The sequence below is a fragment of the Chrysoperla carnea genome, chromosome 5 (genome assembly GCF_905475395.1).
Source record: "Chrysoperla carnea chromosome 5, inChrCarn1.1, whole genome shotgun sequence".
Classification (NCBI taxonomy): Eukaryota; Metazoa; Arthropoda; class Insecta; order Neuroptera; family Chrysopidae; genus Chrysoperla; species Chrysoperla carnea.
In genome coordinates, this window is record NC_058341.1 from 9,907,477 (window position 1) to 9,926,298 (window position 18,822).

General features: G+C 30.6%; 7 protein-coding genes across 8 annotated transcripts in view; 1 reads left to right on the forward strand and 6 right to left on the reverse strand.

Annotated features, from left to right (window-relative positions):
• Nucleotides 1-5,299, reverse strand: part of LOC123299586 (ABC transporter G family member 9) — a 153,009-nt gene extending 147,710 nt beyond the window's left edge. The window contains exon 1 of the mRNA XM_044881837.1: nt 5,050-5,299. Coding sequence (XP_044737772.1) covers nt 5,050-5,162 — 113 coding nt within the window. The 5' untranslated portion in view covers nt 5,163-5,299. The remainder of the gene's footprint in view (nt 1-5,049) is intronic.
• Nucleotides 5,300-7,927: 2,628 nt separating this feature from the next.
• Nucleotides 7,928-9,211, reverse strand: LOC123300490 (zinc finger protein 525-like). The gene is made up of 3 exons (XM_044883073.1): nt 9,085-9,211; nt 8,761-8,937; nt 7,928-8,568 (listed from the first exon to the last, which is right to left on the reverse strand). The coding sequence occupies exons 1-3, from the start codon at nt 9,209-9,211 to the stop codon at nt 7,928-7,930; spliced, it is 945 nt and encodes a 314-aa protein (XP_044739008.1).
• Nucleotides 9,212-10,062: 851 nt separating this feature from the next.
• LOC123299762 (gastrula zinc finger protein XlCGF52.1-like) lies at nt 10,063-11,469 on the reverse strand. 2 transcript variants are annotated; one of them, XM_044882099.1, is made up of 3 exons: nt 11,328-11,469; nt 10,930-11,268; nt 10,063-10,818 (listed from the first exon to the last, which is right to left on the reverse strand). In XM_044882099.1, the coding sequence occupies exons 1-3, from the start codon at nt 11,442-11,444 to the stop codon at nt 10,096-10,098; spliced, it is 1,179 nt and encodes a 392-aa protein (XP_044738034.1). In that variant the 5' UTR covers nt 11,445-11,469; the 3' UTR covers nt 10,063-10,095. The 2 variants fall into 2 exon arrangements, with proteins under 2 accessions (XP_044738034.1, XP_044738033.1); XM_044882098.1 differs by having other exon boundaries at nt 10,063-11,268.
• A 1,298-nt stretch (nt 11,470-12,767) lies between these two features.
• Nucleotides 12,768-13,855, reverse strand: LOC123299763 (gastrula zinc finger protein XlCGF8.2DB-like). Its single transcript, XM_044882100.1, has one exon. The coding sequence runs from the start codon at nt 13,686-13,688 to the stop codon at nt 12,795-12,797; it is 894 nt and encodes a 297-aa protein (XP_044738035.1). The 5' UTR covers nt 13,689-13,855; the 3' UTR covers nt 12,768-12,794.
• Nucleotides 13,787-14,393, reverse strand: LOC123300491. Its single transcript, XM_044883074.1, has 3 exons — nt 14,246-14,393; nt 13,898-14,186; nt 13,787-13,800 (listed from the first exon to the last, which is right to left on the reverse strand). Exons 1-3 carry the CDS (start codon nt 14,360-14,362, stop codon nt 13,787-13,789), a joined length of 420 nt encoding a protein of 139 aa, XP_044739009.1. The 5' UTR covers nt 14,363-14,393.
• Nucleotides 14,394-15,030: 637 nt separating this feature from the next.
• LOC123299768 (zinc finger protein 664-like) lies at nt 15,031-16,681 on the reverse strand. Its single transcript, XM_044882105.1, has 2 exons — nt 16,539-16,681; nt 15,031-16,479 (listed from the first exon to the last, which is right to left on the reverse strand). The coding sequence occupies exons 1-2, from the start codon at nt 16,653-16,655 to the stop codon at nt 15,253-15,255; spliced, it is 1,344 nt and encodes a 447-aa protein (XP_044738040.1). The 5' UTR covers nt 16,656-16,681; the 3' UTR covers nt 15,031-15,252.
• Nucleotides 16,682-17,372: 691 nt separating this feature from the next.
• On the forward strand, nt 17,373-18,615 carry LOC123300492 (zinc finger protein 383-like). The gene is made up of 2 exons (XM_044883075.1): nt 17,373-17,507; nt 17,572-18,615. Exons 1-2 carry the CDS (start codon nt 17,394-17,396, stop codon nt 18,613-18,615), a joined length of 1,158 nt encoding a protein of 385 aa, XP_044739010.1. The 5' UTR covers nt 17,373-17,393.
• The last annotated feature ends 207 nt before the right edge of the window (nt 18,616-18,822 follow it).

The following is an 18,822-nucleotide window of genomic DNA, read 5'->3' on the forward strand; positions in this document are numbered from 1 at the left end:
GGGTTCAAATACAAGCAAAAGATTAAGCAGATTGTTGTTCCCAACGGTATCCCTGTATTCCTGTTGCCAACTATACCTTCAATAATCTTCTATTCCTTCATCTATATGGATGTCCTTTTGCTTGCACTTTTTACACTCGGTGTAAATAGGTGTAAGTAGAAAGGGATACTACTATAATAATAGAACTAGTTGTGAACTACCCGCTTTGCTGGGCAACATCCCCACTTTGACCCAACCCCCATATCCCTTTGCGTACTTTGGTTACAGTTTTGAAATGTACACGTCATGCTCTTTTATTTGATACCTCACTTGGGTATATTTGAAAAAATTCAATTATTCATTTCCACTTTCTCGCCACACCTTTCCACCCCCCGAAGGTTAAAAATAGATAAAAACAACCTTTGAAGGTGGTTGTATATCTTGTGAGCTTAATCGATGCACAACTCTTTAAGTTTTTGAAGAAAATCCTTTTCAACCCCTATTTCAACCCCTTACTATACTTATATTATACATGTATTATACATAAAAACCATCCTCTTAAATCACTCTATCTATTAGAAAAAACCCCCATCGAAATCCGTTACGTAGTTTTAAAGATCTAAGCATACATATGCATTAGGGAAAAAAAATAACATCCCTTATATATATCATGCATAATTCAAGGGTTAAAAATAATACTGTAGGTTTTATTTTTTATTGATCCATATGTCCCAAAATAAACGAAGGTACTATCCCATATATTTATCGTATAACAAAATATCTAAAAACAACACTAAAATAAATTTTATTAAACCTTGTAAAAAATTATATTTAAATAACACACAGAGTTTAACATAAAATTTGTTAATGAATTTTAGAATTAACAAACCAAAAAGAATTGAGACATTATAAAATTATTCATAATAGTTTTTTTTTTTTTCAACGTGACTGCGTAGATATAAATATAGTTTTTGATAGGCGTCAGATCGTATCGTGCTTCAAATACCTGCGTCGTCTCTTGTTCAAAATTATTTTTAGAAATTGTATTCTCAGTGTTACAAAATATCTCTCTGTGTGTGTGTATAAAAACTATTAGAAAAGTTTATGTACTATTAGAAGAATATTTTAATCATAAATATTATTCTTAGCTGTATGGTTTCTTTTACGCTTATGTTCATCACTGATTAAAATAGCTGACTGAGAATTCGAAATTTAAAACCAATCAGTACCATTCGCCCGTGGTGGCCTAAATTCTTTTTTATCCCTCCACATGAAGAATTTTCATTGAACGTGCAGAAAGGTCGAGTTGGTTTTTAAAAATCTTCACTAGTATACAAGATATGAACATTTAAAATTCCTAATTAAACCAAGAGGAAGAGACCCACTAGTGACGTCATACGTGGGCATCGCCATAGAGATTAAATATAAAACTTTGTTTTGCTGAAAGAAGATGGGCAACCTTTGAATGAAAAGTATCTACTGCTGACTGACTCGACTGTCAAATAACGAGTCTATCATATCAGGAATAAACAACCACAGTTGTAACCAAACCCTATTATTACTGGAAGTCAACCTCACTATTATCAGTCTTAAGATTAAGATTCTAGCAAAGAATTTAGCAGGCTTTAGAGTCATTTTCCTACTCTTTCTGAAGATGGAATCATACGCGATTGTGTTAATTTTCTCAGAAGAGAAACTAAAGTATGGGGTTTGAGATATAAAAGGGGTTTGAAATGATACCTTCAAACTTTTAGCCAAAGGATGGTAGTTTTAGGACTGAATGTCAACTGAATCGTAAGAATAACGTTATTTGTATAATCGTAGGACTACTCACAGAAAATCGTGTTGTCGAGTTGAAAGCCTACAATATGAAAGATCAAAAGAGACTAGTATCGTAAGAAATACAATTGTAGGGGGTACGGACGACCTTTTATTCCCTGTTATTTTTAAAGGGAGTTTGAAGATCTGCCTTTTTGAGCCAGATCTCTCCGATCTGAGGTCCGCTGACGTCAAAACACTCCTGTTGTTCCTAAACATCTCCAAATGGTTTATGGAGTGGTGGCCGAGGATGGGTCAACCCTCTTTCGATATCACAACGGACTCTACGGACTAAGTTTTTCCCATCCCAGGACAACCACTCTAACTGGCTCTTCAACCTAGTCTAACCTTACAAGTAAAAGAAATTCAACTTCTACCATGCGTACATACATACAAGCATCCATTATTTTTGAACAAATTACTGAAGAACGTTTCTCATGTAAAAAATAAAGACTTGTATCCAAGAAACCATTCCCAATTATTGAAATAGTTTCCAGGAATTATAAAAATAAATAAAAAATACAAACATCATTTACGATAAGACCTTGGTGTATTTCGAATAACTAATGTGTTGCTGAAGGAATTGACATTTTATTTCCTTTATAACAAACATAGCGCGCGAGTTGTACATATAGTAGGTACCTCTTAAAAACACCAGACATACGGACATACCACAAGGTATGCTCCTCAAGCTGTTGTGATACAAAAACTGTACACACCACACATATCATACATACAATTTTATAAAAATGTGTTAAAAATAGATTACATTTTGAAAAAAAATAAAACAAATTTGTTAGAAACAGTTTGTTTTTTTGTAACCGACATCAAAAATAATGGCAAAGTTCTCAATGCGATTAGATATCTATAATCATGTCTCAAATAGCAAGGTTTTACTGTACTAAAAGAGTATTCTTATACGGGTTTTCTGTACAAATATTTTCGGGTTCCTGACCCTATCATATACTTTGCTCTTTTACTACACCAAAAGCTCTATATATTATAAAAGCGAAAGTAAGCATTTTTGTTTGTTTGTAACGCTTTCACGCTAAAACTAGCGAATGGTTTTTAATGAAACTGTACAGCAATATAGCTGATATATGAGAATAACACATGAGATATAATTTATAAAGATATATTAATAAAAAAAATAAATAAAAAATTAATTTAATTTGACATTACCATAAATAACAGATTTCTGTAAAAAATAGTCAATACGTTTAAAAAAAATTGAAAGCCATACATATATTTTACCTGTGTAAAGCAATCCTTACCATTATTTCGAGTGTTATAGAAATGGGATAAGCGAGAGCAATCTTTATCAATCTTTACTTTTCAACCCAGCGAAGCGGGTGGGTATCACTCTAGTTTACGTATAAATCATAGTATGCAGGTTTGTCGAACGTTCTTTTTCCCAAAAGACTACAATACGTTCCAGCATGTTGTATGGTTTTATCCAGTGATTAATTTTATACAAGTTTGGTCACTTATAAATGCAAAAAGTTATTTGGAGTTATTTACTTTTTAATTCGGTTTTATTTTTTTGTTTAATCTAATTTTTTTTTTTTTAATACATAGCGTGATCTGAACACTTTACGAACACAAAACTCTATAGCAGCAAAAAAGTCTACGACACCACAACGCAGTCATGTTTTACAAGGCTAAACTATTATAAATGGGATCAAGAACTCTATTATTACAAATGTCTTGGTGTATTTTTTTTTTCTATCACAACAGCTAATGAAACTGACCTGAACTTTGATGACTTTTCAAGTAAAAATATATCTTTTTTTTATGTTTTATTTCTTAAATAATCATTTACTAATTAAATGAATACTTATTACATCAATACTTTAATGTATACTCGATTTCAAAATATTTGCAACAGTAAGTCATATTCTTAGTGTATTTATCAGTTGTCATGTTATAATATTAACACTTAGAATGATTTAGCTAGGCTTTTTTAGAGCCTAAATGGCCGAGCGGTCTAAGGCGTTTGTCTTGAACTGTTTGTCCATCCTTTGGATTGAAACACTTCCAGATTCGAGTAAAGTTCTTTATCTTTTTAACGTCTATTTCTGGCGCTTCATTCATCATATTCTCAAGAAAACTATGTCCCAAACTCAGCGCTAGGCAAATCCTAGTTTCAGTACATCAGTTGGTTATAATAGCCACTGAAAAGCGTAGCGGGGATAGAGTACAAGGGTCTATTTGGCTAAGTGCTCTGAACCATTGCTTCGAGGCGCGATGCTCGAGCATGGCCCGCTAACCTCCATACCATACCATACCATGTCCCATCATAATGTGAACTTTTAGAGGTTCATCGCGACTACACAGTTTTCTGAGATTACTCCGGTGTAGAAGCCTCCCTGTGCTTCATGCCAAAGTCTTTGGACTATATACTTGTATTTTACCCGAGATAATTTCGTCTACAGTGTTCTTTAACACTGATTCTCTGATCCATGACAGCTTTTTCTAGAACTCATTATTCCCTTTGATCTAGTATTTTTGGATTTAATGGTCTTAAGTGCTAAGTGACGATCCTTGTAGACTGAAAAGTTCGACTTGTAAAGCTCTGCAACAATTCTTTAGTCTAATGTATGTATATAATAAGGTGATTGGAAGGTATGATATGAGATGTGAAATTTTACATATTATGACTTCATTGGCTTTCACTCTCTTCCAGTTTGAGTCGCCAAAAAGCAACTCTCTGCCGGTCTTTGTGAAGCCTGAAGGAGTGTCTTACATTTTATCTATAGCCTAGTAATAATGTTTTAAAAGCTTAAGGTTATCGAACATATAACGAAGATTTATGTTCGATAACCTTAAGCTTTCATGGTCATTGATGTATTCCCTTTTTAAAATGTCATAAACCACTTTTGTCATTCTTTGTCAGTGTAATAAAATTAAAATGCATCGGATGCCAGAAACATCAGCGTATTAGCAATTCGCTGTCAGTGTACAGCTGTTTAATCAAACTGTCCTCTTTTAAACTTCCAAGCACACACGTTTCAGCACTTGAAGAGGAAAATCCTCTTTTAAATGCATCGGATGCCAGAAACATACATCAGCGTATTAGCAATTAGCTGTCAGTGTACAGCTGTTTAATCAAACTGTCCTCTTTTAAACTTCCAAGCACACACGTTTTAGCACTCGGAAAGGAAATTCCTCCTTGTTAAATGCATTATCCCCTTTTAATTGAATACGCTGTAGTTATTTTTGGAAGGATTAAAATTTCTATATAACACATACCTTTGTGGTTTGACAGTTGGTCTAACCATAGTTTGTTGAGGTCGTTTCTCGTCTTTGGGTAACCGTAGATAATCTTGGTCTCCCAATAAAAATAAATCTTTCGATATAATCATTGCAGCCCAAAAATACAGAGCAGTTTTTTCTATTAAATAATTATGAACACAAACACACTACTCTGACTTTGCACAATACAAAACACTTTTTTGTGTACGATAAATCAATTTAAAGAACATTTAAAAATTAAATGCAATATTTTTATATTTTTATTTAAAAAAAAAACAACAAAAATAATTAAGACACTTTATTTTTAATTTCTCACATTGCACTTAAAAACCTAGTTAAACTGAAAAAACGAAAATCACTTAGGAAAAGGTTTAAAAAAGTAAATGGCATTGTTTAATTTTTTTTTTGTAATGTTTTAAATTAAAAATTTTTTTTAATCACAGTTTATGATGTCTAACATTTTTTTTAAACAAATTTCACAAAAAAGGATATATACCCAAAAAAAAACAAGTTTCAATAAAAAAAAAAACAAATAGCACGTGTTAGAATCGTTTTTTTTTTTTCAAATAATTCGCGCTAGATTCATTTAGTCGTATAAAATATCGCGGATGATAGAAAATAAATTATTGGCAGTGTTGTTTACGAAGTGTCTATGTGTGACCGTCGTGTACGGATCACAAGACTGAACTAACTTATCATATGTACGGTACTATTTTGTAGCAACACACTCTAGACGTCTTTCTCACTCACGCGACGAATAGTTGGAACTCCCGCGCACACGCAAGCACTAGAGTTCATTGCTTCTATTTACATGTGCTCATATGTATAATTGAATTTCTTAACTACTTTTTTTTTTAACTGTTGAAATTTTTTATTTTAAATAATATGTATTATTGGTGTGACAATGGTACGCGAAACATGTCATAAAAGATCAAAGTAATTACTTAGGTTGGGCTAGGTTATATTGGCTGTCCACGAAAGACACACTTAGGCCATAGAGCCTATTGTGATACATACGCGAAACATGTCATAAAATAGCAAAGAATTACTTAAGTTGGGCTAGGTTATATTGACTGCCCATGAGAGACACTTAGGCCATAGAGCCTATTGTGATACAATTAAGAATGCGATTTTACTAGTAATATATATATATTTACTAGAATGCTTAGATAGAACTACCTTAAGTTAAGAAAATCGTATTTACATGTCATAAAAGATCAAAGAATTACGTACGTTGGGTTAGGTTATATTGGGTATCCACGAAAGACACACTTAGGCCATAAGACCTGTTGTGATACAATTAGAAATGCGATTTTACCAGTAAAATATATATATTTACTAGACTGCTTAGATAGAACTACCTTAAGTTCAAAAAATCGTATTTTAACACAGCCAAATTCTACTCAATCTGAATGTAAAGATTACACTTTTCATTTCTGATGTTAGGTTTTCGCTTCTATTTACCCTTAAACTAAATGTCGGAAGTTGGAAAGTTAAAGTTAGGTAAAAATCTTATTACAAATTTGAAAAAATCCAACTTTAGAGGACGCAAGTTCGAGTCCCGGCTTCTGTGTATCTAATTGTCCACTGTGTTTTAATGCCACTGAAGATGATTGCCAAAGCAATCGAAACCGGTCGAGCTAATTAACTTCTTTTTAATTTAGCTTTATATTTATATTGTGGGTCCTGAAAGGGATATGTTTAAAAAAATACATAATACAATTCACAGAAATGCTCATCTTAATTGAAATAACAAAAATCGATTGTATTTAGTGATTGGTCGAGTGTTTTCGACCAAGGGGAAAGGATTTGGGCTCACTTATTTTAAAATAAAAACAAATAAATCAACTTTTCAATTTTATTCAAATATTATTGATAAATATCCAATTTTTCACCATAAAAACCTCTCCCTCCTTAATTTAATTGGTCTACGGCCAGCGTAGTATTTAACGACCATTTCACAACGGTCTAATTTATTCGTGAATGAAAAAATATTCACTATTAGTCTCGAATGAAAGATGAAAACGATTTCGGACTGCGGTCAAGAAACAAACGCAGTCAAGAATTGGTTTGATAACTAAAACACGTTTATCTTTTGAATTTTTGCATTTATTTTAGCACTATAATTATATATAATTTTCCTTGTTGTATAGATATAAGTTTTTCTGTTATAATAATAGGGAATATTCATGAAATTTAAATTTGGTTCAAATATTTTTCTTCCGTGACTTTAATGACTGGACATTTCAACTAAACCATTATTTTAGTAATTAATATCTCTTTAATTACTTAAAATTAATTAAAAAAAGTACAAATTCAGTGGGGGCATTTAAAAATTTCTAAAACGGATATTAAAATTTTTATACGGACGTGACATCATAGTACGGGCTTGTCAAATTTTTTGACATACTGTATGGTATTAATTAATTACATTTTATATGGTATTTCATTAAATTATACTATTCTACGGCTTTTTATTAGAAAACTTAATAATAACGAATGTAAATTCTGTGTTGTAAATTCATTTTTTTAAAGTGGAAATTATATATTGATCTGTCAAAATTTGACAGTTCACGTACTTATACGTCATCAACAGAGAGCGCCAAAAAACTGCGTTTAAATATCTCAAAATTATAATGTATTTTAAATATTTGTTTGCACTTAAATACAGCATTTTTAAATAGTATTTATATTTTTTACTTTGTTATAACGGTGTAAACAATGAATTAAAAATATAAAAAAATACATGAATATTCCCTATTAATTATAATTTTTTTGTTCTTCCAGACTTATGTACAGGTGTTATTGTACATACTTTGTAAGTATATACTTATGTATCCTGGTTAATAATAATAAAATTTTACAATTAAAAAATTTAATGATTTGTTATATGCTTTTTCAAACTACTCGAATCATAAAACCCTTTTTTACAAATCGAACAAACATACGGTGTTTCACCCGTATGTATTCTCATATGAATCGTTAAATTACCATTTGCAGCAAATTTTTTCGCACATACCGAACACTGATATCGTTTTTCACCAGTATGCGTTAAATGATGTGTTTGTAAATGTGATTTCTGTCGAAAACTTAACGAACATTGATTACATTTAAATGGTTTAATACCCATATGAATTAATTCATGCCTATCCAATTGTGGTTTTATGGAAAATGTTTTTCCACAATGATTACATAAATGTCGTTTTTTATCATTCATTTTTTGTGCGTATTTTTTCGATTTTTCATGTACATATGCGATATGCATATCAAGATGTGATTTTCTTTTGTATCGCTTCGTACACAATTCACATTTAAACGGTTTTTCCGTAGAATGACTACTTTTGTGTGCAGCTAATTCATATTTTTCATAGAATTTTCGATCACACATATCACACGCATATGATTTATTACCCGAATGTAATTTCGTATGTCGTAAACAATTCCAACGTGATGAAAATTTTGCACCACAAATTTCACATTCAAATGGTTTTTCTTTCGTATGCGATCGTAAATGTTCTTTTACACATTTTACACGTTTCATACATATCGGACATTGAGGTTTTGGGGGATATTTTCGTTTTAATTTGTTTTTCGGTTGTATTTCACTAATTTTTTCTTGTTCTTCAGCTAAAGTTTTCTTTTTAATTTTATGCAATCTTAAATGCCTGTTTAAATTTATTACCGTTTTTGAACATATTGGACATTCACGTTTTCGCCGCTGAATTTCTTCATGTTTATCTTTGTAAAATTCCTGTTCCAAAGAAATATTCTCTGCTTCATCTTTACAATCACTTTCTAGAGCACCACTTTCTTGATGAATTAATAATACACTCGATTCCTTTGAATCAATTTCAAGTTCTTTTATATCGAAATTGGTTGGGAATTCTGATTTTACAGTGATTATTTGTCTTTCATTGATCAGTAAATATTCTTGAAATTTTGTATGTATTTCATGGCATTGTTTTTTAAAATAATATGCGTCTGTTAATCTTTCTAAACAATAAATACAAATATTTTGTGGATAATTATCACCTTTAATAACTTTTAAATCAACCATTTCGTTTAACATTTCAGCAATAATCATATGTTTATCTCCAAATAACGATTGTAATTCGCCTGTATATGAGCATGTCCGACACATGGATTCAAAATTATCCATTATTTTTATTTAAAATTATTATTTTCTGTTTAGAATTTAGAAATGCAAAGTTTTATTATTTTAGGTTATAAATCAGAGACATATTCATTCATTTGACATTTGATGGGATGCGTTCACGAGGTTTTTTTTTAAATCGATCGGTTGATAAATGATATCGAATTTACCACATTACTATTGGGATCTGACATATGGGATCTGACAAAAAGCTTGTGAGAAAGGATCCAAGTGCATAATACTTTTTATACCATGCATATATGTAATATACAAAGGTATAGTAAGTTTAGTCCCAAGTTTGTAACGCTTAAAAATAATGATGCTACGCCAAAATTTTGCTATAGGTGGACACGATAACTCAAAAACGAAAGATATCGAGCTGAAATTTTTACAGCGTACTCAGGACGTAAAAAGTGAGGTCGAGTTCGTAAATGAGCATCATAGGTCAATTGGGTCTTGGGTCCGTAGGATCCATCTTGTAAACCGTTAGAGATAGAACAAAAGTTTAAATGTAAAAAATGTTTCTTATTAAAAAATAAACAACTTTTGCTTGAAACATTTTTTTGTAAACATCACTGTTTACCCGTGAGGGCGCCAATTAGGCGGAAGTTTTATAGTATGCACTATACTTGAATATCAGTTATGTATGTGTTATGTGATAAAGAAATCAACACTGACTATGCATGGTATTTCAACAATTAACTCAGTCAATTGTTTGTTTTCACTTGTTTATGTTTATTTTGCGTCCTTTGCGTCCCTGAGCAGTACCCAAAATATTTCCAATTCATCCTGAACACTCTGTATATTACTAGAAACAATTCTTTTTTGGCGAAAAAGTAACAAATAATTGCAATAAATTCATTTTATTAGATAATAAATTTTAATTTTCTTTATTGTATTACATGCTTTGCCCGGTGATTTTTCAAACTATTCGAATCATGAAAAACTTCACTACATATCGAACACACGTACGATTTTTCACCAGCATGTGTTCTCATGTGTGATCCTAAATTACTCTTTTGTGTAAATTGTTTATCACAAACACTGCATGAAAATGGTTTTTCACCGGTATGTACTAATTTATGTCGCGTTAAATGATGTTTTTCTCGAAACTTCTGATTACAAATATCACATGTGAATGGTTTCGCATTCATGTGTATTCTGACATGTTGTTTTAGCCAGTGTGACATGGCAAAACTTTTTTCACAAAAATCGCATTTGTAGGGTTTTTTATTTGAATGATACACTCGTCTGTGTTGGCGCAAATTATGGTTACCTGTGAAAAATTTATTACATTCAATACATGAAAAAGGTTTTTCTCCGGTATGAGTTCGGATGTGAGCATTTAATTTTGTAGCATCTGGATAACCACGCCCACAGTAATCGCATAAATATTTTCTTTTGGGTTTAATTTGTGGAAAATTTTTTTTCACCGTTACTTTTGGATTAAACAATTCTTTATTGACATTTTTTAACTTTTTGGGACGTTGAAGGAAAGATTTTTCACAATCTTCGTCAGGAATCGTTTCTTTTTTGCAGTGTTCTTGACTATGTTGTTCTAAATCATGTCTTGTAGGAAATTTATTACCACAACTGGGACAAATGTACAATTGGTCATGCTTTTCGCACTCGTACAGTTTTTCCCCTGAATGTTTTAAGCTATGTTGTTCTAAACGAGTTTTACTTATAAATTGGTCACCACAAATCGTACATATATACAACTGGTCATGCTTTTTTAAATGCCGTTCAAAGTTTTTTTGGTATTTAAATTGCACGTTACATTTCTTACAATCGTATGGTTTTTCTTCTGGATTACTCCCTGATTCATTATCTAATTCGAACGAAACATCGTCAGTCTTTGAATGATCTAATTCGCTTTCTTCTTTTATAAAAACATTATCTAATTCTCTTTTATAATCTACAATGGTTTCTGCATTTTGCGATAAATATTGTTCAAATTTTTTATGTGCATCTAAACATTGATTCTTAAATATGTAAGAAGATCTTAAAGAATCCAAACATCTCGAACAAATATTTTGTGGATATTTATCGCCTTTTATCACCTGTTTGTACGAAAAATTTTATGAATTTTCTTGTGAAAATTGAAATCAATTTGTTCTACCTTTATATCAACTATCTGGGTTAACATTTCTGCAGGATTTAGTAAATCTTCAACGAAAAGGGATTGTAATTCACCCTGCAATGAACAGGTACGGCAAATATTGTCAAAATTTAGCATATTTTTGGAAAAATGTTTTTTAATGTCTTAATATAACCTCCATATCAAATTATTTTATTTTGTCATATTGCGAACGTTTTTTTGACATTCATTATTTCAGCCGTGACGGGGGGAATGGGACAGTTTAAATGCGGCAATTTTCAAGACGGCAGTATGGGATTTGACCTTACAGTACAATTTAAAGGTTCTTTTCTAGTATTTGACTTCTAAAATAAATAAATTAATTAAACTTAAATATTTAAAAAAATTTCTTGTAAATATAAAAAAAGAAAGCGCTATATTTATAATGTACCAAGGTACGAAAGGAATATAGTTCGTACCGGGTGTCCCACGACACCACTTGTTTTTTGTCTTTTTAAATGACCTGTCTTTTTTTAGAATATTTATTTTTAATACTAAACAATAACCTATAACAATTTCAATTTGCCTCAAATATATTTTTTGTATTCATATATATAATAATGGGGGTTTAACCTCCGTTTTTATGGCATACACCTTATCACAGAGGCCACCCACATCATTATTTGTTAATCTTTATTTAATCAATTATACAAACATATTTACAATATTACATTTTTGATGTGGGTGGAGTCGGTTACTTTGTTCTTATCCAAGCGACGAAAATGTGATCAATTCTGCACTACCATTAATTGTAAATTGTTCACACTGCCGCTGCCTGGATTCGAACTCGAAACCCATGTCTAAATAGTCCAACGTTCTGAGACGAATCCCTTAGACCGCTCGGCCATTTAGTCCTTGTATTTATATGCAAAGCACTTTTGCAAGCATCTTGCAGGGTTAAAATCCTTCGCACATGGCCTGACTTGTTTTTTTTCTTATGTTTCATAATATAGAGGTTGTAAAGAGACCGATATCCTCCACCTACGCCTGCATTTTTGTATTAGGGTATTATGGAAGACATATTTGACGAATTTTCAGAATGCCTCTAACACCTACCCAAAAAAATCAACCCTTTCTCCTACTATTTTACAAAAAATAAAACATGAAATGCCGTCATCCGTCAAAAATACATTCCTAGTGTATAATAACGTTGTCCAGTTTTTTTGAAATTTTGATTTGGCAACCTTAGACCCATGTTAATAGAAAATTCTATGTTTATTTTGCGATACAAATCTCGTTTCCTTATCTGTATATTTTGCATAATCAGCTGCCTCCCAAAACAAATTGAAAAAAATGTTTTCTTAAAGAAAAAGAGATAAATAATTGAAATAATTTCTTTTTTTATTTTACATTCATATTAATACATTTTAAATTTTCTTTATTGTAATACATGCTTAGCCCGATGATTTTTAAGTCATGAAAAACTTTACTACATATCGAACACACGTACTATTTTTCCCCCGTATGTGTCCTCATGTGCGACCGTAAATTACTATTTTGTGTAAATTTTTTATCACAAATACTACATGAAAATGGTTTTTCACCGGTGTGCACGAATTGATGTCGAATTAAATGTTGTTTTAATCGAAATTTTTGATTACAAATATCACATTCAAATGGTTTATCATTCGTATGTATCCTCAAATGATTTTTTAATCTTTCGGACGTTGTGAATTTCTTCTCACAAAACGTACATTTTTTCCCCGTATGTGTTCTCATGTGCTTTCGTAAAGTATCGTTTTGTCTAAACTGTTTATCACAAATACTACATGAAAATGGCTTTTCACCGGTATGTACTAGTTTATGTCGTGTTAAATGGTGTTTTTCTCGGAATTTTTGATTACAAATATCACATGTGAATGGTTTATCATTCATGTGAATCCTTATATGTTGTTTTAGCAAATTTGATATTGTGAATGTCTTCTCACAAAGGGTACATTTATAGCGTTTTTCTTTTTTATGGGTTATTCGAATATGCTCGTTCCTATTGGATTGACTTGTAAATAATTTATTGCATTCATTACATGAATAAGGTTTTTCACCGGTATGAGTTCGAATGTGAATATTTAGTTTTGAAATATCGTTATAGTCACGTCCGCAGTATTCACATAAATATTTCTTTTTAGTTAGAATTTCTGTACAAGTTGTTTCTGTCGATTTATTTGGAGTAAACCGATCATCACTTGCATTATTTAACTCCCTGTAACTTGAGTTGAAAGATTTTGCACAGTCTTCTTCAATATTCGTTTTTTCAATATAATATTCCTGGCTATGTTGTTCTAAACGTTTTTTACTTGGAAACTGGTTACCACAAAGAGATGAAATGTAAGATTCTTCGTGCATTTTGAGATGACTTACGTAAGTTTTTGGATATTTGAATTGTACGTTACATTTTTCACATTTATAAGGTATTTTGTCTGAATGTTTAAGGATATGTTGTTTTAAGGGATATTCACTAAAAAAAATTTCACCACAAATAGGACAAATATAAAAATTTTCATGCTTTTCCAAATGATTTTCGTAATTTTTTTTATTTACAAATTTTAGATCACATGTTTGACACTCGAATGATTTTTTCTCTGGATTATTTTCTGATTCATTATCTAATTCGAACCAAACGTCATCAATTTCTGAATGATTTGATTGTTTTTCCTCTTTTACAAAAACAGCATTAACCGGTTCTTCCTTACAGACGATATTTATAGTTTCTGAATTAAGTGATAAATATTGTTCAAATTTTTTATGTGCATCTAAACATTGATTCCTAAATATGTAAGCAGATCTTAAATTATCCAAACATCTCGAACAAATATTTTGTGGATATTTATCGCCTTTTATCACCTGTTTGTAAGAAAAATTTTATGAATTTTCTTATGAAAATTGAAATCAATTTGTTCTACCTCAATATTAAATATCTGTATTAACATTTCTGCAGGATTTAGTAAATTCTCAACGAAAAGGGGTTGTAATTCACCCTGGAATGAACAGGTACGGCAAATATTGTCAAAATTTAGCATATTTTTGGAGAAATGTTTTTAAATGTCATAATATAACCTCTATGTCAAATTATTTTATTTTGCCATGTTGCCAAATTTTTTTGGAATATTTAATTTTTCCAGATAATTTGTGGCAATTTTCCAGACTACAGTATGGGTTTTGGGCTTTGACTATACAGGGTGTCTATTTAAGTTGACTCTATTGATGGAAAAGTTTTTTAAGGTTGACGAAAAAAGTGATTCTTTATAAAAATCTCTGATTTCGAATATATTAACATTCAGCTATTCTCTTAACGTGTCCCAAATTGAAACCCTCGCTAGGAATGTTTTTACTATTTCAATTAAGAATTAAATTTTGCAAATTCATCAATATTTTTAAGCGGTATAGACTTGGGACTAAACTTAGTATACCTTGATACATATTTTATATATACAGGATATAAAAAGTTTTGTATACGGAGCCAACTTGCAGAGAATATATCTTTACTGATATAGTATGTGTAACTTCAGTAGACGAGTAGATACACTGTCTGGTACAAGTTATGGATTTTGAGGATTCTGAGGATCTTAAGTATGGGGTAGATTTTTTGCAGAAGGAGTAGTACATATTCAAGTGCGAAAAATAAACAAATAAGTTCCATTCTCTTAAATGTTACAGATAGAGTTCTTTATTTCAGGAATGGGTGATAGTACAGTTCAGATTGTCAACTGGACTGTAAGAAATTATGTTTGGATTGTAAGTTTTTCAAGCATTTAACATGATTTCATACAGTTTAGCTGTTGATCGAGTGGCGCTCGTCGCCAATCGCTTTATAGATGAATTCGCTGTTATTTTGAAGAAAAAGTAATAAATAACTGAAATAATATTTTTTTTTAATTTTACATTCTTATTAATTACATCTTAATTTTCTTTATTGTAATACATGCTTAGCACGATGATTTTTCATACTATTTAAGTCATGGAAAACTTCACTACATATTGAACACACGTACGATTTTTCCCCGGTATGTGTTCTCATGTGCGACCGTAAATTACTATTTTGTGTGAATTTTTTATCACAAATACTACATGAAAATGGTTTTTCACCGGTATGTACGAATTGATGTCGAATTAAATGATGTTTTATTCGAAATTTTTGATTACAAATATCACATGTGAATGGTTTATCATTCGTATGTATCCTCAGGTGATGTTTTAACCTTTGGGACATTGCGAATGTCTTCTCACAAAAGGTACATTTATAACGTTTTTCTTTTGTATGGTGTATACGATTATGATGGCTCCAAAGTGATTGACTTGTAAATAATTTATTGCATTCATTACATGAATAAGGTTTTTCACCGGTATGAGTTCGAATGTGATCATTTAGTTTTGAAACATCGTGATAGTCACGTCCGCAGTAGTCGCATAAATATTTCTTTTTAGGTAGAATTTTTGTACAAGTTGTTTCTGTAGCTTTATTTGGAGTAAACAGATCATCACTTGCATTATTTAACTCTCCGGGACATGGGTTGAAAGATTTTTCAGATTCTTCGTCAATATTCGTCTTTTCAATATAATGTTCGCGGTTATGTTTTTCTAACCGTTTTTTACTTGAAAACTGGTTACCACAAATAGAGCAAATGTATGATTCCTCGTGCTTTTTGAGATGACTTTTGTAATTCTTTGGATATTTGAATTGTACGTTACATTTTTCACATTTGTAAGGTTTTTCATCTGAATGTTTAAGGCTATGTTGTTTTAAGGGATATTTACTAGAAAATTGTTCACCACAAATAGGACAAATATACAATTGTTTATGCTTTTTTAAGTGCCTTTCGTAATTTTTTTGATTTTCAAATTTTACATCACATGTCTCACACTCGTAAGATTTGTTCTCTGTATTATTTTCTAATTCATTATCTAATCCGAACCAATCGTCATCAATTTCTGAATGATCTGATTGTTTCTCTTCTTTTATAAAAACAGCATTAACCGGTTCTTCTTTACAATCTAGCTTAGTTTCTGAATTAAGTGATAAATATTGTTCAAACTTTTTATACGCATTTTGACATTGATTCTTGAATATGTAAGCAGATCTTAAAGAATCCAAACATCTCGAACAAATATTTTGTGGATATTTATCGCCTTTAATCACCTGTTTGTGTGAAAAATTTTGTGAATTTTTTTATGAAAATTAAAAACTATTTGTTCTACCTTAATATCAACTATCTGGGTTAACATTTCTGCAGGATTTAGTAAATCTTCAACGAAAAGGGGTTGTAATTCCCCCTGCAAGGAACAAGTACGGCAAATATTGTCAAAATTTAGCATATTTTTTGTTTTTTGTTTTGAAAAGTTGTTTTCAATAATCGTTTTTAAGGTTAGAATTGTTAGAAGTGATTTTGCTACGTTACCAACATTAAGGCTGTTGGGGTCTGTACAATATTGTAATAATGTTTTGGAATTCATTACTTCAGAAGTAGCATGACTTCAAAAGTAGGCATGTTTACATAGATTTCTCCAAAATTAGTCGGTGAAAATTAAAAGTTGAAACCTTAATAAAATATTGAAAAAAAACCCGCTGTGCCCGACTAATTGAGGAAAACTGTCAAAATTTGACAGTTCACGTACTTATAAGTCATCAACAGAGAGCGCCAAAAAACTGCGTTTAAATTTCTCAAAATTATAATGTATTTTAATTATTTTTTTACACTTAAATACAGCATTTTTAAACAGTATTTATATTTTTTACTTTGTTATAACGCTGTAAACTATGAATTAAAAATATAAAAAAAAATACATGAATTTTCCCTATTATTTAGCTTTCAATATTTCGAAAACCAAGGCTAACATCGAAAAATTTTATTCATATTTTTTGTCTACATTCATAAGGTTATAGCAAAATTCATCATCAAAGTTGAAAATATGGCACAAATAATTTCAACCACAATTCTAAACTTGCTATGGCTCTCGTACTACTTTTGCGAGACAACAACCTTAAGTCTATTTGACATTTGCACATGTTTCTTTTAAATATGACAGAAAATTTTTGACATTTCTTAAACAAAAATGTTCAATTTTGAAAATATTTGCCGTACCTGTTCCTTACAGGGTGAATTACAATCCTTATTTGCTGATGATATTCCAAGTCCTGCAGAAATGTTAACTGAAATTGATATTAAGGTAGAACAATATAACTTAAATTATCGTAAAAAACATTTCACGATATTCTTTCATAAATAAACAGGTGATAAAGGGCGATAAATATCCACAAAATATTTGTAAAAGATGTTTACTTAATTTAAAATCAGCGTACTTATTTAAGAGTCAATGTCAAAATGTCTATAATAAATTCAAACAATATGTATCGTCGAACTCAGAAACTGTCATAGATAATGGAGAAATGATTAATACGGTTTTTATTAAGGAAGAAAAACAATCGGATCATTTAGAAATTGACCAAAATTGTTTAGAATTAGAGCGGGAATTAATAAATAATTCAAATAATAAAAATGACTACGAATGCGAAAAATGTAGCAAAAAATTTAAAAATCAAAAAAGTTATCAGCGCCATTTGGATAAGGGCAAAACATTTAAACAGTGTAAAAATACTTATAAACGTAAGCTTAAAATCGAATGTGATGTAACGTTAGAACATGACGATAATGAAATTGATATCTCAAATAAAACAACTGGAAAAACTTTCGTTAGAGATAAAATTTCCCAAAAAATCGAAAAATTATTATGTGATTTTTGTGGTCTAGAATATAGGAATTTTACTAGACTAAAGGAACATGTTCGAACTCATACCGGTGAAAAACCATTTGCTTGTATCGAATGCAATAAATCCTTTCGATGTAAATCACTTTTAAACCATCATCAACGAATCAATCATTCAAGTGAAAAACCATATAAATGTGATTTTTGTGGGAAATGTTTTGGATATTCAAAATGGTTAAAAAACCATTTAAGGATACATACAAATGATAAACCGTATACATGTGATATTTGTAATCAAAAATTTCGACAAAGGCATCATTTAACACGACATAAATACGTACATACCGGTGAAAAACCATTTTCGTGCGGTGTTTGTGATAAACAATTTACACAAAATAGTAATTTACGAACGCATATGCGAACACATACAGGTGAAAAACCTTATGTGTGTTCGATATGTGAGAAAGGCTTTCATGATTCAAGTAGTTTGAAAAATCATCGAGAAAAGCATAAAATGTTTAATAATGAAGAAAATCAAAATGTACCACCTATTTTAAATACAGATAAATGATATTTTTATACAAATATTTATGTTTAATCCTCTTTTAATTTGTTCTAAAAACATTGCCAACTAAGAATGTTATTGGGTCAAATTTCCAGAAATCTCCCTATCAAAAACATTATCCAGAATCTGTTTTTATTACAAAAGCAGATACCCACCCACTTCGCTGAGTAACTTCCATTTTAAATACATACAATTATTTAAAAAATGTCCAAG